Raw genomic sequence first — 18,769 nt, 5'->3', positions numbered from 1 at the left:
AGAATGAGACGAGGAAATGATGGGGAAAAGGGAGAAGATTTTCTATCCCGTTATCAAAGAGCATAGTGAAGAAAAATTGCAACTTACAATAGAGGGCATTTTTGCATGCCTGATTTCTGCAACTTGCATTTCAAATACGAGGTGGTATCAAAAGGTTCAGACTAGCACTGTTGACAAGAAAGTACTTAATGCATATACATTTACACACCATCACCTTCAAAATAGTCTCATTGCACAGCAATACATTGCTCCCGCCGTAGCTGCCACTTCTGAAATGTATCCGGGATCTCCGCAATGGTCTCAAAATGACAACCTTTGAGCTGGATCTTCATCTTCAGGAAGAGGGCAAAGTCCACAGGAGTCAAATCTGGTGAATAAGGTGGGTGCAGAAGTTTAAATCATGTTGTTTCTGGCGAGAAATTCACATGTGAGGAGAGCTCTGTGACAGGGTGCATTGTCATGGATCATCCAGTTTTTCACATATAACATTCACTTTCACGGAATGTCCCCCCCCCAGATGCCTTAAAACTTGGCCGTGGAACTTGCTATTAACGGTCTGCCCCAGTGAGACGAATTTTTGAAGGTCTTTCTGACATGTTCTTGTGGTCTTGAAGCACGCAGGTCTGAAAACATCTTGAACGACCCATTGCAGCATCACCGAAAACTTGGCGAATTTTGTCAAGTGTCTTGTGACATATTTGCCCAGCTTCATGCAGAATTTCATGTTCTAACTTGCCGTCCATGATAAAATCGCAGACCTGGTCAGGATAGCACCAGGTGCACAGCTCCCGATTAACACAGGGGGATGTGTCTTGTGAAGTCTGTGCTCCCTGTGTCTGTGCATGCAGCCTTGTGCTCCCATCCGTTGGCATGTTACAGAACTAGTCTCAAACTTTTTGATACCAGCACGTGCTGTAAACTCATTCATACAGACATCACTACATTCAATCATAGGAACACCAATCAATGAAACGACCTATGTTATTTTTAAAATTAAATAATATTACATGCACTTTTAATATCACCTGAGAAAAACAACATGCAACGTTGAAAATGCAAGGATGAAAGCTTATTACAGCCACAGACGCTGCTACACCTTACTAAAAAGGCAAAGTGCTAGTTTGTTTTTTTATATAGGTCAGGCTCATTAACAAAAAACTTTACTTGCTCTATTCTAGGAACACAGAATTGATACACTGCAAATTCTTCAGTATAGATACATTTAACAATTCTGCCATTTACACAGCTTTGTTTTTCCCTAAAGAAACAAAAAAAAATCACCACTTGGGAAATTTATTTCACAGTCATTAACAATACTTTTTCTTCCCTTTTTTCATGCATTCAGAATAGGTCACAGCCAACTTCATGAAAAATATGTCCCCGATTGCAAGTTGAAGCAGCAGTACACATATTACAGGAAGTATTTTTTTACCACATACTCTTAATGCATAGTTGCTTCCTTTTTTATTATTTTTTCCATATAAAAAAATCTTCACGTACACAGGCGTCGCTTCACAAATTATTACAATTTCTTTCAGGTAACCAGCAGTGAAAAAGGCTCGTAAAGTTGCGATGTATGCTTTTATTTCAAGCTACATGAAATAAAGAGAGCAAACTCATATGGAAGTACATTAAATTAGCTGAAGGAACTCGCAAGTGCAATGAGATTTCAAGAACCTTTCGTCCATTGCTTTAAAATTTGAAAACTTCTTGAAACACATCTCTTGGAAATTATAACAAATGAAAAAGGAAAAGAAAGAAATGCTGTGCACTAGAATGCCTCTTTCAGAATATTACCGGAAATAATATATTTTTTATTTTTTATAGTTTGGTATATACTCTTTTTTTGTCATTTTTTTATTTTTTTTTAGTTGTTGCCCTGTGAAAACTGCCTTCTGGCGTATAATACTTTTTTTTTTGCTGGTCTTAAGTTACATAGTTCACATGTTGAAAGTCCTATCTTCTTTCTCAATGGTTATTCAGATGAAAGCCACCTGTCTACAGGATCCAGTACTAAGCTTTCAAAAAAAAAAAAAAATATAAAAAAAAATTGGTTCTGTTATATTGGCAGAACTGCTTGCCACCTTATGCAGCGTGATGACAAAATTAATATAAAAAAATCACACAGATCCTTTGACAGTAAACATCATCCGAGTCTTGTAATTCACTTGAAGTGATTATGAAAAATCATTCAACAAGAAACATTCAAAATCCGAACCACTGTACTTGCACTAAACGGTTGTTGCTATTACTTTGAGCGCATGAAGTTTCCTCGTCCTCTCGGGGTGCTTCCGCCGCGTGCAGTCCCACCTCGCGGGCCTGCAAGGAAACGAACATTACATTAACAATTACAACTTGAGATGTAAGTTCTCCATATCTGGAAGAGGTTACAATTAGGATGACCATATGTCCCACTGGAACAGTCCCTTTATTAGAAGTGTCACAGTCGTCTCACCCATATTTTAGAAAATCCTCAATATGTCCTATTTTACAAAGTCTAGAAGTTAGCTGGAAAACTAATTCTAAATTTGAGACATTTTATGCAAAAAAAAAAAAGTCAAATGAATTTTTTAACTAGTGTCATGGCAACACTACTTCAAGTACGTCAAATAAATTTGTTATTTTTGTTAATTAGCGTCTCTTTTCTGCTAAGTTTTCTGTGCAAAACAATCAAAATGCTACATTGTCATCGAGAAGAGACAGTACTGTTTGTGAGCTCGTGTTGCAGTTTTTATTGTTTTATTTGGATTCAGTTATTTCTAGAGCAGTAAATAAGCATTTAGTTTCAATGTGGGACTGCACCAAGAATTTAAATTCCTGTGTCGACACAAAACTCACGACAATTCCTTATTAGTAAATTCAAATATATTTTCTAGTTCAGAAGATGAAACAAAATTGTTCGATCAGTGGCAATTTGCAAGAGCACAATTTCAAAGAGACTGGAGCCAGCCACCGTGGCAGAGTGGTTAGCACATTACCCTATGACACCAGGGGTACCGGGTTCCAATCCTGGCCTTGGTACTGATGTTTGCGAGTGTCCATTTATCAATTTCATAATATCATCCCATCTTTGCAAATTAGCCAAAAGTGGCACAAAAAGTGAAGTAAAATAAAGCAAACCAACAACAAAAAGACTGGAAAAAAATTAGGTTTAATTCACAGGTCTGCGATGAAAAAATTGTTTCAACTTGATGGTTGATTCAGAGGTATTTTTTCGAGATGATTACGGGAAAAATAGTAAAAACATTCCATCATGTACAATTTTTACGCAAAATGAGATTTTTGGATTTGACACCCCACGTATTGCCTTATATGGTAAATGAGCAGTTAGTAGAATCTTCCGTAACTTAAAATAAGCTGTTCCTCATAACTTTCAATTTATACTATTGAGACAAGAATATATGAGTCAATGACCTACTGTCAAACGTCCAGTTATCCCCTGAGGACAAGTTTTCCCCTATGTGTCATCCAAAAATCTCCGTTCAACCACTCCTCCACTGCGCTCCATGAATCATTCTGTTCCTTGCCCCACAACCATAGTAATGACTTATTTCTGCTCTTGCAACATGCAAGGGTTCAATCTGAAAAATAGGAAGGAGATCTCATATCCAAACCTACCCTCTGCAATGCGTCCACATGGACCAGAGTTTCTGGTTCCTTCACCTCCAGGAACTCTAGAAACCCCGCCAGATTCTGAGAGCGAGTGTGAAGACTCAGGTGATGATTTCCTCGATGATACTACCTCCAGTGAGGATCAATGGAGTTAAACAACTTGGTCAGAGATTTGGGCCTATCCAAAGTGTCAGCAGAGCTCCTTGGCTCCAGATTGAAGCAAAAGAACTTGTTGGCCCCCAAAACTTCATTCTACTGGTTGTCAGTGAAGAACAGGGTCAAAGGCTCTACCAGGACATCAAAGAAATGGAACGAGTGTATCAGGGCAGCTGGAGCATCACCATGATGGCGAACTACTGCTGTACGCTTGACAGGGACCTGTTGCAGATGACTTACAAAAGGAAAAGCTCTTGAAGAAGCTTGAAAAAACTGTATTACAAGGGCTTGTAGCAACTCGATAAAGGACAAACTCAAAATTTGCAGGTATAACGCTAGATATTTTATTTTTTATGTCAATTAAATATGGTCCAAACACACATTTTTACCAATTTTTCTTAATTTTTAACTCCATATTGTGAAAATTCCTTATGTGATGGAGAAAAACGGGGGTTATTTTCTGATTCACCCCACCTAAAACATTGAAATCAGTTATTGCGGTTAAGACAATTTTCAAAAAATATCAAAATGCAGGCCTGTGAATTATCAGATGAATGGGTACATATTTTTTGATATGTTAAAGTGGACCACATAAAGTATGATGTCTTTCTGAAAGCGATCGAAATGGTGTTACTCCCGCTGAGCATTCTTTCCTCAATCCTGACCAATATGTGGACAGATGAAAAATCTTGCTTACATGTATCAATAATAAATTAAGTCTATCTTGTTGGTAAAACTAAAACAGTTGTGGCATTCTTCAACTTCAGCTGGTCAGAAGAGAGGAGAAACACTATGTAAGTCGTACTGAGCTTACAATTATCCTTTTCAAAACTGAAGATCAAATTAAATTTGTTGTTAATAATGTAACATTTATGTAATCTGCACTTTAACAAATAATAATAATAGCTTTTTGATTGGCGATTTTTCAGGATGGGGTAAACTGGCTTCCTTGAGACATCCCGTTTCTGGGTCACCTATAAATACTAGGGCTAGACTGATACAGATGCATTATTACTAGAGCCCGGAAGTTCAGGCATTTATTTTCGTTAAAATAGGCAGGCAAAAAGGCATTTATAATGTGGAAAATAGGCACTAAAAATGAAAAAAAAAAAGGCAAAATAAACCGAAAAAAAAGGGCAAAATAAACTGAAAAAATGGCACATTTGGAAGTCACTTACTTTTATATATAATTTCTGGCAACATGTTAAAATCTACATTGGGAAGACCATTTCAATTTTCTCCGTCTTGATTGCACATAACTACAAGGTGTATTTTTAAGTTCTCAACATTCATTGATAGTCGTCTGTCAGAGAGAATATTTCTCATAATAGAAAATGATCTTTCTACTTCAACAGAAGTTATTGGAGCATACATAAAACAAGCTAATGTAGCTGGACTCATTTTGGTAAGAGCATTTTCACCTTTTAGAATATCATAAATTGTTTTCAATTGTTTCAAGTCCTTATTTGCACTCACTACCCGTTTGCACTTTTCCGCAACAGCTGACCTCTTTTCTCCTGGCACTTCCATCATCTGCTGCATAGATTCCTCGAAGATTTTCATGGATGCTATAATTGTAATTGTCTCTGGCAATGCACCATAATGTGCAAAAATAAACGACAGTTCATTCTTCAGTTCTGAATAGCACAGGAGTTTTTCACTTCACGAATTGAAGCCGCTTATTTTCTGGATGAGCATCGATCACCTCACTGATTTTTTCAAGGTTGTTAGCATAATATATAGCTGCTGATATCCAGGTTCCCCATCTTGTCAAGACTGGTTGCGGAGGAAAACTAAGCTCAGGCGTAACTTCCTGAAATTTTCGGGTTCGAGAAAGACATTTCAGAAATATCTTCTTTGTGTTCGAAATCAACCTCTCCACTTCAGCAGTCAATCATGCACAAGGAAATGTTAACCAAAAGGCTATATCCTAACTCAGCATGAAATACATTTTTCTCACACTTTTCTCCTTCAGCAATGTTGAAACATGCGTGAGTTCAATATTACTTAAATAAGGCGAAAATTATTCACGTAATAAACGGAAGAATAATAAATGCCAACATTTTTTTTTAAAAAAATGGTCAAATTTCATTGTAAAAGGCAGAAAAAGGCATTATAATTAAAAATAGGCAGTGGGGTCCCAAATAAGCAAAATGAAAAGGCTTCTAAAACATTCGAAACAACATAATAAACGTATATCCGGAAAAATTTTATCAATATATGCAGTAAATAAAAAAAGGCATTTTGCCAAACTTCCGGGCTCTAATTATTACCATCCTGATACCAGCAGTACCAAAGTATCAATCACCAATATGGCTACCACTCAAGAGAAGATCCCGACGGAAATGAAGTGATGTAGCAACAGGCAACTCCACTCTTAGGGTGAGGGAAGTGCACCCTTAGGCCAGCTTTAGACGAAAGCATTATCCTTAGCATTTTTCTTAACATTTATGCCATGACCAAAATGCTACCTTGTAAAGTGAGAAATGTTCTGGCATTTCTCAAGGATAGAACCAGCTCTATTTCTGTAGCATAACTAATCAGAAGCAACCTCATGGTAATGTAATGGCGGTTGCGTGAGATGTAAACAACGTATCACATCACACTTTTAAACAATGATAACTATTCAACCAAGAGGAATATCGCTTCGTATTAAATGATTTTAGGTATAGAAGAATCACCCTGATTAAATACCCACATTACAACGTTTACTGTACACGTATGCAAGAATATTTTAGCAGCTTTTTCAATTGTAAACACCGTGCACACAGTATTGACGGTGTAACTCGACGTGTCTTTCGTGCTGTATGTATTGTACATTGTAATCGATTGACTGAATTGTTGCTTTAAGTTCACTTTATGCGCAGAAAGGATAATTCGGACTGGACCTAGAGTTTAAAGTGGGATCCGAACCACTGTGCTATGTGCCTCCATACATTATAATTGAGACAGCTAACCAAAATGTTCCATGAAATGCTTCAGTGTAAAGTACAGTGTGCTATAAGATTTTTGGAAGCATTTACCTAGCATTTATGCTAGCAAAAATGTTAAAGGAAATGCTTTCGTCTAAAGCGAGCTTTAGTCAGAACCACATGTGGATACTCTGCCATGAAGTTGTCGTTGCATATTTTCTTTTGAAATTCTTTGGATTACAGGCTACATAATAAGCCGCAGACACAAATTCTATGCAATTAACACAAACTCCCACACACTTCCAAAAAGACACTGGCCAGCTGCCAATAAAATCTGCAAATGAACCGGTCTTTCCCTTTACTCCTGCACCAAGTCACCCCTCGTTTGGGGATCTTCTCCTGGGTTGTTGTACTTTCGTGATACTATTCTTACATCCAATGGAACATGCAAAATGTGCATTTTTATTAATCTTATGCCAAAATAAAATATAAAATTTGTGCCTAATTGATAGCTAATTTATTACTGGATCACGATTCAATTTTAAAATAATCAATACTTACACTGTACAACATAAATCTTTTCGAAAATTTTGAAAATTCTACACTGTCAAAGTGTACTTTTACTTTGCTTCTCTTCCACTTTTGGCTAATCGCAACAATGAGGATGAGTGATGATATGTTGAAATGGATGAAGGGACACTCACAAAGAACACCCATGCTGGGCCGGGATTTGGATACAACACACCTGGCGTTTGCTGTCAAGAGGCTTGGGCATTTTACTTTATCTCAGTTAATTACTGCTCCACTTCACAGCAAATTATACAAATAACAGTAATGTATATAGTTCAAAATCACAACACTGTTCTCTAGTGGGTATACTTATTATTCACAATAATTAAATATATTAACTTGTGTTCGATTCTGAGATTCGAATTACACACAAAAAGTTAATATTTGCTTATAACAACTGGTTGCCTAGCAAACAAACCAGCATACTATTATATTTCTTATTTTTTCATTTCATACATAAGAATTGATTATATAATAAAAAATATATATAACCTGTGGCTCGATAGCCCTTGAAGAGTCTGGGCCGATCTCCGACTGTAAGTCTCCCTCCCACTCCCAGACATCAGAGATTTCTGAGACTGAGTAATGCTACTCACTCATAACTCCCCAATTTCCTCACGATGGTAGGTTGCCACTGATCCTATACACAGACCAAGAACCCAGAGATTGAAACTAGGTGGACTCGAAACCATTCCTTCCCACAGTCAGAGTGGACCGAACCCATGCCATCCCACAGTCAGAGTGGACCAAACCCATGCCATCCCCAAGACGGGGCTCTCCGAACATATCCTTGACGAAGGCCACGTTTTCGTCAAACGGAAAGTGCTTAGGGAAGAGGAAAAACATATAAGAAGGAATGTATATGAAGGGTCGTATATATGTAAGGGAAGAGGGGAATAAATTAAACAGAGACTATGGGAATATCGACGAAATGTGGGAGAAGATGTTCGAGAAGTGGGATGGGAAGAAATACGTAAAAATAGGTTTTAACGAAGGGAGCAGAAGCAACATAGATACTCGCAAAACGTAAGTTTTTAATATATTTTTATTATTCAAATATCCAGATTATCTGGATTATCCAAACATCTGGCTATTCAAATGTATGCATTATCTGGACACTTATAGTTTATCCATTTTACCACCTGTCCACATTCTTTTACTCACCATTTTTGAATTACCTGTATAGATATTCTACAAATCCTTCACCAAATATGTTCTTTCGGATATCCGAATTTGGTGGCCACGTTCCGGTATCAAGGAAAAACTAAACATTTAATCTCACCTCCTCTGTTCATTCCACCTCGAGGGGCACCACCTCTCTTGTATCCACTGTTGAAATTATTGTTGCCGTAGTTGTCCCTCTGGTAACCATTCTGGTAGTAATTCCCTCCTTCCTGGTTGCCTCCACGGTAGCTGTACCCTACCAATAGCATCAATAACATTGAAATATGAAATCAGAGCAACGTTGATTTAAACTTTAGATGCGGGACCTCTCCCGTGCCTGTATTCTCATTGAAGCAGGTGCCTTTTCAAGCAAGTGCTTTTCAAACTTGCTGCAAGTTACAAAAAAATCATAACTCTAGAACTAATTGTCTTACACAGATGAAATTAGAGATAAAATTTATACATTGTGTCTTTCAATAATTAGAGTTAAAGGAAGAAGAAAGTTAACATATCCTCATAAAGTGGTATTTTTGTCAGGCTTCCCTCCAAATTTGGTTCAACCAGTGTCCATAGGGCTAGAAGTGAAATTCTGGATGTTGTCCCGAAGCTGGCAACACTGCTGCTTTATATATTATTTTTCTTCCCAATAAGTACCAGTCTGATTTCAATGAAACTTTGCGCGGTTGTAGTAATGTACCATAGCTACATACTACATTTTATCATTCACTTCAGTCTATTAAGGAAGGCAAAGCATTTCTATTTTACTATTTTATTTTTTAAATTTCATTCTTATTCTTCTTCCTTAACACTAATTATTCGGAGGCAGAATATATAAATTTTACCTCTGCTAAAAGGCTTGTCTTTAAGAAGAAAAAAATTGAGATTGTATCTCTCTCTACGACAATTAGTTCTCTAGCTATGATTTTTTTGTACTTCATGGCAAGTTTGAAAAGGTGTGGGCTTCAATGAGAATACTCTCGTATGAGGCTTTGTTAAAGGTTAAATCATTTTAAAGAAATAATTTTTAGAACAATATACATCACACCAATGCCAAAACCACGAATTTGTAAATTTTGACTTTTTCAGCTAGAGCAGTTTCTGACTTTTCTTGATAAGACTCCTATGATAACTTGTATGACCTAACTAACAGTAATATGCAGGGACATATTTTACCAATGACATTTATAGAAAATGTAAAACCTGTTTCTTTCCCAATAAATTGAATGAAAATAATTTTATCTCAAAGATTTAGCACATTCATGGCTTTGGGACTGGTGCCATGATAAGTAATTTGTATATATTAGAATAACTTTTAATCTTTTAACCATTCAATGGTGTTTACTAGGCTATAATAATAATAATAAAAAATAACCCGTGGCTTGACAGCCCTTGTAGGGCCTATACCGATCTCCCGACCGCCACTCTCCCTCCCACAATCCTACCTAGAGGTATGGAGTTCTTCAACGGTAATGAGGTGACATGGGTTCAGCACGGTGAACCCCCCGGCATTATAGGAGACTTTAATGACCAGGTTATGCTACTCACTGGTAGCTTCCCAATTTCCTCACGATGGTGGGTCCCAGGAGGACCTGAATCCATGCTGTCCCACAGTTGGAACCCAAAGCACAGTGCCTTAGACTGTGTGACTGAAATCGTGAAGTATAAACTATTTCAATAAATAATACACGATTTCCCATAACAAGTCGGTGGCTTCACCCCTGAATGTGTATATCGCCTTTTTATGTTCATTTCTTTTCTGGCAAAGTGATTCTCAGAAATCACACTAGATCGCAGCACCATGCTTCGCTCTTTTCCTTGTTCGCTGGTTAACACAGGAAGAGGGAAGGTAACAGTCGTCACAAGAATAGTCGTCGTCGTGACAACAGTTCGCACGCAGCTACATTCACCTTCGGAAGTTCGACACAGCAGTTTCCACGAGTCTGCATGTTGCAGGAGTTCTCGTGTTACGCCCGAACAGCGAGACCAGCAGCAGACTCTGCAGACAATGGAGTCCACATAAGTTTAGTTTGACCAAAGTTTTTACTCTACCAGACACAATTTAAATGCCTGTACGAGATACTAGTGTGTTTCAGGAATGACAATGATGTATGTGCTTCGTGGGTCTAGAAGCAACGGTCGTCAAACCGCGTCACGTGTTCTGTATTTAAATGTGTGAGTGAAAACGAACATTACGGCTTTGCAAGGGAATTCCTGTATGTATCGCTTGATTACGAAACTGCAGGTTTTTCTGCCGAACTACAAGAAGTAGTTGTCATTTCAATCACGTAATGAACCAGGGTGAATTTGTCACGTATGATTTTTGACTGTGTTCCAGATTACGTCAAAGTTGGTAGTTGTATGATGGAGCCATGTGGACACTGCTAAACTGCGTAACTACGACGTCTAGGCAAAGCTTGACGGAGGATTATGAAGATTTTGGGAAGAAATGAGAGACTGTGTTGCCAAGTTTCACCACCGAGAGATTGTCTAGGCTTGAAGGATGTCATTGGAAGTTTGAGGGGTTGCTTCTGTATGCCATTGAACTACACCTAACAACCGATGTGCAGTACTAGAGGGATGCTGTAGTTTCGAGAACCTTTCTTCTACTAGAACACACTATGGAAGATAGATGCGGCAACGTCCAACCTTCGTATGAACAATTAAGGTAGGTGACGAACCAAAAACTTTAAGTGCCAAATCTTACGTTACCGAAAGAGTGTATTTTGTGGCTATGAACTAATATATTGCTGCCTAAGAATGAACGCGTAATGTTAAGCAACGTGTAAAAAGGGGTGCATGAACTAAGATGTGAGAAGATAACTAATAAGCATAAGTATGTTGAAATTGACGTGAACTAAATGCTAAAACATTTGTATTTGCGTGTGATTAATTCAACGAAGTAGGCCATGGATGTTCCCAAGGTAAAATAGTCCCCCATTCGGATCTCCGGGTGGGGACTTTGGGAGGTCCCTGGACTAAGGATAAGATCTAAATTAGGAATAAGGATATTAAATTAGGCACCTGGAATGTTCTGAGCCTTTACCGGCCTGGGGCATTTCAGTGTATAGTTATTGAGATAGTGAAGTATAAATTAGATGTAGTAGCTGTCCAGGAAGTTAGGTGGCCAGGAGAAGGGAATTGTAAAACTAAAAATTATACTTTTTTCTATGATGGTACAGAAAATCATAATTTTGGAACAGGCTTTTTCATAAATAATAGAATTATCTTGGCTCTTAAAACAGTAGAATTTATTAATGATAGAATATCATATGAAGTTTTACAGGGTACGTGGTGTAAAATTATTTTAATAAACATACACGCACCAACGGAAGATAAAGGTGATAATACTAAAGATGATTTTTATGCAGAGTTACAACAGGTCTTTGATAAATTTTCTCAGTATGATATGAAAATTCTGTTAGGTGACTAATGCACAGATTGGCAAAGAAGAGACATTTAAACCCACGATTGGTAAAGAAAGTCTTCATGAATTAAGTAACGATAATGGTATAAGATTGATTACTTTTGCAACCTCAAAGAATTTAATTGTGAAAAGTACCACTTTTAAACATAAAGATATCCATAAATATACCTGGTCTTCTCCAGATGGTAAAACTCATAATCAGATAGATCATATTCTCATTGATAAGAGAAGGCATACTAGTATAATTGACGTTCGTACACAGAGGTGCTGACTGTGCCAGTGACCATTATTTAGTAATTGCTAAATTAAGAGAAAGACTCTCAGTGATAAATCATAAGCAACAAAATCTAAAAGTTCTAAAATTTAATACAGGAAAGTTTGCTGATGAAAGAATTAAAAAAGATTACCAAATTAAACTGTCAAATAGATTTGATGTTTTGCACGATTTAAATAATGATGAAAATATAAATGAAACAGATGTAAATAAGAATTGGGAGCACATACGTAATGCAATAGAATACCATAAACCAAGAAAAAGTAAGCCATGGTTTGATAATGAATGTCATAATTTAATAGAAATAAGGAATCAGGCTAGACTTAGGTGGTTAAATAACTCTGATGATACAAATCTAAACAATTATAATAGAATAAAGTGAGAAGTTAACTGCACGTTTAGAAGTAAAAAAAGAGATTACTTGAAAAGCAAAATTAACGAAATTGAAACAAACAGCAAAAACAAAAATATCAGAGATTTATATAAAGGTGTAAATGAATTTAGAAAGGGGTGGCAACCTAAAGTAAACTTGATAAAAGAAAAAGACTGATTTTCTAGCTGACCCAAGCGATATTCTAAATAGATGGAAGAACTACTTTAATGACCTTTTAAATGTTCATGTAGGAGATAAATCAGAAGTAAATGAAGTCCACACAGCAGAACCTTTAGTTCCAGAACCTAACTTGACTGAAGTTAAAGATGCTATTAAAAGGCTAAAGAATAACAAAGCACCTGGCATTGATTTAATACCAGCTGAGTTAATTAAATATGGTGGAAATTCATTAATATGTCAAATTCATAAATTAATTTGTTTAATATGGAATAAAGAAGAAATCCCTCAACAGTGGAAAGAATCCATAATTGTTCCTGTGTTTAAAAAAGGTGACAAAATGAACTGCAATAATTACCGTGGAATTTCTCTACTCTCAACAACATATAAAATATTATCTAACATTCTTTTAACAAGACTAACCCCATATGCTAATGAAATTATAGGTGATTATCAATGTGGATTTAAACGTAACAGATCAACTACAGATCAAATTTTTCACATCAGACAGACACTTGAAAAAAAGTGGGAATATAATCAAAATGTCCATCAGCTATTCATTGATTTTAAAAAAGCATATGATTCGTACAAAAGAGATAAATTATATAATATATTAGTATAGTTTGGAATACCTAAGAAGCTTGTTAGTATGATGAAAGTATGCACCAGTGAAACAAAAAGGAAAATTCGTGTGGGTATTAATGTGTGTGACAAATTTACAATTCATGATGAGTTAAAACAAGGAGATGTATTATCTCCATTGCTCTTTAATTTTGCCTTAGAATATGCTGTTAGGAAGGCAAAAGAAACTAACGAAGGACTAAAATTAAATGGTGTGACTCAGTTGTTAGCATATGCAGATGATGTAGACTTATTAGGGGATGATATAAATACAGTTAAGAATAATGCTAAAATATTTTTCAAAAACTGCTAGAGATAGGTTTGGAAGTTAACAAAGAGAAAACTAAATATATGCTTACAGGCCGAAACAAAGTGTTAGGTAATAATCAAAATCTAATTATTGATAACTCGTTTGAAGCAGTTTCCAAATTAAAATACTTAGGAGTAATATTAATAAATGAAAATTATATTAAAGAGGAAATAAAAAGTAGGCTTAATTCAGGAAATTCATGTTACTTCTCTCTTCATAAACTTTTGTCTTCTCGTTTAATATATAAGAAACGAAGTTAAAATATACAAACCAGTAATTTTGCCTCTACTATTATATGGGTGTGAAACTTGGTCCCTTACATTGAAAGAGGAACATAAATTGAGAGTATTTGAAAATAAGATCCTTAGGAAAATATTTGGACCTAAAAGGGATGAGGAGAGAGGTGAGTGGAGAAGGTTACATGATTTAGAAATACTAACTAACTCCCTAGCCTTCTTAAACCCGAAGGTTCATGGCTGCAGCAACACAGGCCTTCCATCTTTCCCTATCTTGAGCAAGATCTATGTACTCTTTTCCATCCCTACCGATTTCCCTTAGGTCCATCTCAACGTTGTCCCTCCATCTTCGCCTTGGCCTTCCTACAGGTCTCTTACCATCAGGCTTCCCAACAAGAATCCTGTAAACTCCTCTTTCCTCATTAGAAACATTTAGAACTACATAATTTGTATTCATGTCCAGATATTATTAGAATAATTAAATCAAGAAGACTTAGGTGGGCAGGCCACGTGGCACGAATAGAAGAGGAAAGAGGATGGAGGGACAACGTTGAGACGGACCTAAGGGAAATCGGTAGGGATGGAAAAGAGTATATAGATCTTGCTCAAGATAGGGACAGATGGAAGGCCTGTGTTGCTGCAGCCATGAACTTTCGGGTTTAAGAAGGCTAGAGAGTTAGTTAATTCAACGAAGTTTATACGTCTTGATAAATTTAAAGATTGTAACAAGTCTTGACGTGACGTATGTAATCTCCCCCCACCTTTCAGTTTATCTTTCAATGATCAAGTTAATTTTGCGTAAAATTAATGAGCATTTTAGAATAGTAAAACAGGCAAACATTTGATGAGAACGTTAGATTCTGTAATGAGCAATTGCACAATGAATTGATGTATAAGAAGTCAACGTAATAAATAATATTAATTGGGTACGTGTTTCGCAGGTCGAAACATTAATTGTTCTTAAACAAGAGGGTGAATGGTATAGTAATTTGGTTTTGATAATATTTGGTTTTACTAGTGAATTTGTGAAGTAAATGAAATATTCGTATGAACATTGTGAAAGGAATTTGAAGTCGTGTAACCACGTTGCCTGCTAAATTGAATTGTTAACCTTTTCTTGAAAGTAGTCACTTCCTGGTGGGAGCATGACAAAAATTGTACGAGGGCTTATGTTATTTCAGCACTTGTTAATTGGGAATAAATAAAGACAGTTGAATGTTACAAATCTGCGCATCAATGTTCTTTCACGCTATTGCTTTTCAGTGACACGTAATTAAATAGTCTATGCAACGTTTGGAAAATAGACCCAGTATTTTGAAGAAAGAGTATCGGTAAGATATGCTACCTTGCATATTGAGTAAAGTGCACATTGCTTTACGAACGAGATTCTTGATGAATCATGAGGTTTACCATTACAGTGGTATAAATACCTAAACGCCCAAAATTTTTGTGTGTTTCGTTCTGCATTTTGTTATTTTTGAAATATCCACGGAAATCCTTTGTGTCCAGTTAGTCATGTTAGGCAGAACGTCACAACTGCACGGCCATGGAGGAAGACACTAGGCTGTTCGATACTCTTCAAAAATATTTTTGAAGCAAAAGCATACAAAAAAAAATACATGTACTGATGGGGTGAAGCACATTCGAAATGAAAATGTAATTAAACACTAAATTTCTGTTGCTTTCAATTCTAAATAGTGTAATTACCTAAGCTCTAAACAAACATGGCAGAGGATAATATTTTGCAAACTATTATTTTAAAAATCAAACAAACAAAACAAAATTAAAAAAAGTACTGTAACTACTTGTACTGTGTTGTAAAACAATTTGCTGTGTGTTTTTAAATCACAAACTGGAATTGAAATAAAAACAATATGCAAAATGATTTTTGGAAATAAAAGATCACGGTTTTTATCCACCCTGAGCAAAAGTACTCCTCACATGAAATAAAAACATGCACAATATACAGGGTAATTCAAAATGAATGGTGCAACTTTACAGTTATTATGACGTTACTATTTATGACAGAAAATCAGACAAGGCATCAATATAAAGGAGAACTCTGGAAGTTTTACTCACATGACTCATATTATCAAATTAAACATGGGAACCATGTGTAACGTGGAAAAGGTCTTGTACTTGCTATTCACGAGACTGCAAGTCGTTGTCAATGGTTTTGAAGGCACTAACAATCCGCAGATGTAACTTTGGCAAATCTTTCAGAAGGGTGAAACATATGCATTACTACCGAAAAGCATGGGGAAATGTCTTTGCACCATTGTGATTGAATCAGTTCTCGATAGCTCCAACACGCAATAAGCCCTCTACTGGTCATTAGCCATTTTGCAACACTGGCGATCCTGGTGTAGCATAAGCTAAGCAGAATAAGCCCGCTACGTGGGAATAAAACTTCCAGAGGTTTTCTTTACATTGATGCCTTGTCTGATTTTTTATCATAAATAGTAACGTCATAATAATTGTGTATAGTTGCACCATTCATTTTGAATTACCCTGTATAAACCGTAGCATAACAACCCGTGAGGGTCAGACTGCCGGCCTCACTCACACCTGCCAAGGTGGGAGATCATTCAACCAGCTACGGGTAATGTGTGATCAGCACGATGAACCCCTAGTAGTCGTCTTATGACCAGGTTTTGCTACTCATTCATAGCTCACCAATTTCATCACAATGGTGGGTGGCCACAGGTCCCATACACAGGCCAAAATCTCAAAAAACAAGTTGTTACACTTCACCCAGGAGACTCGAACCTGCACACGTCCCATAGCCATAGCATGACACAGACCACATGATCAAGTTGCAGGACACAAGTTTGAGGATATTACTAAGAAATACTCACTTTCCTTCACTTTCCTCAACCTAAATTATCCCATTGGTCAATATCTGCTAAGCTTAAACATTCAGAACTAATGTTAGTCACTAATCAAAATAAAATCTACTTACCCCCTCTGCCATTCTGATAATTCCCACGACCACGTCCTGAGTAGCCATTCGATGAACCACGGCCTCTGTTGTTTCCACCCCGTCCTCTGTTACTATAACTACCTCGGGAATTGTGGTTCTGACTTCCATAGACTGCATATTTAACAAGAAAAAAAATTGAGTTTTTCTTTCAATAATGGCAGATACAATATACTACAGTGGAACTTGGATTTTACATTTTTCATGGGGTCATCATGGCAAAACTTTAAAAATGTGGGGAAATAAACAGGAAAATCTTTAATGTTTTGCTGTACTGGGTCCACGAGGACAATGCATATGAGACATGTAAAATCGTAGTTCCACTACATATTGAAAATGTCTAATATTATTGTAGTCATTATTATTATTATTAAGAAAAAAGTATTTCATATTGATGACATGGATAATTATGTAATGAGGCAAATGTGGAAGAAACAATTGACAATGCATGCAGAGTTTCTGCAACTGTAGCAGATGATTCTCCTACCTATGTTCCACCAGCTCTGAATTTTGCAGCAACATTGACATGCAGAATAGTTCAGATGTAATGTCAGTAATACACACATTCATAACAAATAATTTTCTACAATATGTTTATATGTTTGGAGGAAACAAATTTTTATGCTGAGCAAGTGATTAGTGCTGCTCCAAGACGATTTACCAATCACTCCTTTGTTCAGACATGGGTTCCCGTCACAGTGCCAGAAGTACAATTTTTTTTGGTTTAATGTTTGTTACTGGTGCAGTTCCAAAACCATATTTGAGAATGTATTGGACAGAAGATAGAGTTTTTGTAACTCCAATTTTTTCAGAAACCACGTCCCATACTTTTTTCAGAAACAATGTCCCATAACTGTTTTGACAGCATCATCATGCCTGGGCTGGCAGTTTAAATGCCCCTCCCAGAGCTGTGCATGAATGTGTTAGTTGTTCACAGTCTCCTCCTCCATGTATTTTTGTTTATCTGCCCCTCTGGATCTTTTCCTCATTCTATTCCTGTGTAAGTACATGATACTTTCATATTTAATACATATTTTAAGTCAGCTTTAAAATTGATGGCAACGTAGAGATAATTCCACAAGAGAATCGAAAATGATTCTAATATCGTGAAAGGCAAATATGGTTGTAAGTGTTCTCTAAATATGAACTACAGTGAACAACAGTTTGTTGGTGAAACAAGTTGCTATCAAAATATGTGCATTGACTGGTCTATTGTAGCTATATTGCAGAAAGTAGAAGAAACTGTCACCTGAGCATATTTAAATTGTGTGCGACACCTCTGGGGTGATGAGGAATCCCTGTTATCAATACAAGATGTAAAATCTATGAAGGTTCTCCATATGGGTTTGCATAACCACTTTTTATATATACAAAATAATGTTTTTTTTTCTTTTTCATGGAATGGCAGGAGCAAATGAAGTAGAATGTGGAACCAAATGCCAGGAGAAGAGAAGTATCGAGAGAATTAAGGAACATAGGAAGATCCAGAACAGCACATGTTGAGATATGGGCACAGGATTAAGAAAGTACAAACAAAAGAGAGGGGAAAATGAATGAGAAAAGTGGCAGAGATGAAGCATATCTGTATAAACAGGGGGGAGAGAATGAACAAGACTGAAGGGTAAATCAGAACAAAATAGGTGAACTAATAAAGCATGTAAAAAGTAAATTGGTTAAGTTTCAAGAGCCACTTTCAATTTTCAGCACAAAAATGGAAGATTCTCGACTTGGAAAACCAGGACAAAACATCGCATGGAAAATAAAATAAAAACCTCATATCCTCATATAGGTACATACTTTTCTTTACTCAAGAAATATCAGTCTGATTTCAACAAAGATTTGCATGTTTGTAGGAATGCACCACAGGTACATATTACATTTTCATTCACTTCGGTCTATTGAGATGACAATTTTTTTTTTTAAAAAAAAAAAATCAATTTTGTTTTTCCATTAGCACTAA

General features: G+C 36.4%; 1 protein-coding gene across 1 annotated transcript in view; it reads right to left on the bottom strand.

The window, feature by feature from the left end:
- Positions 1-1,562: 1,562 nt before the first annotated feature.
- Positions 1,563-18,769, bottom strand: part of LOC145997135 (uncharacterized) — a 46,444-nt gene continuing 29,237 nt past the window's right edge. Inside the window, exons 6-8 of the mRNA XM_083133772.1 lie at positions 16,792-16,923; positions 8,533-8,670; positions 1,563-2,319 (exon numbers count right to left, since the gene is read on the bottom strand). Of these exons, the coding sequence (XP_082989898.1) occupies positions 2,249-2,319; positions 8,533-8,670; positions 16,792-16,923 (341 nt within the window). The 3' untranslated portion in view covers positions 1,563-2,248. The remainder of the gene's footprint in view (positions 2,320-8,532; positions 8,671-16,791; positions 16,924-18,769) is intronic.

This window comes from Lepisma saccharinum, chromosome 13 (genome assembly GCF_977018435.1).
Source record: "Lepisma saccharinum chromosome 13, izLepSacc3.1, whole genome shotgun sequence".
Classification (NCBI taxonomy): Eukaryota; Metazoa; Arthropoda; class Insecta; order Zygentoma; family Lepismatidae; genus Lepisma; species Lepisma saccharinum.
The sequence above is the reverse complement of the archived record's forward strand: the minus strand, read 5'-3'. Positions and strand labels throughout refer to the sequence as shown.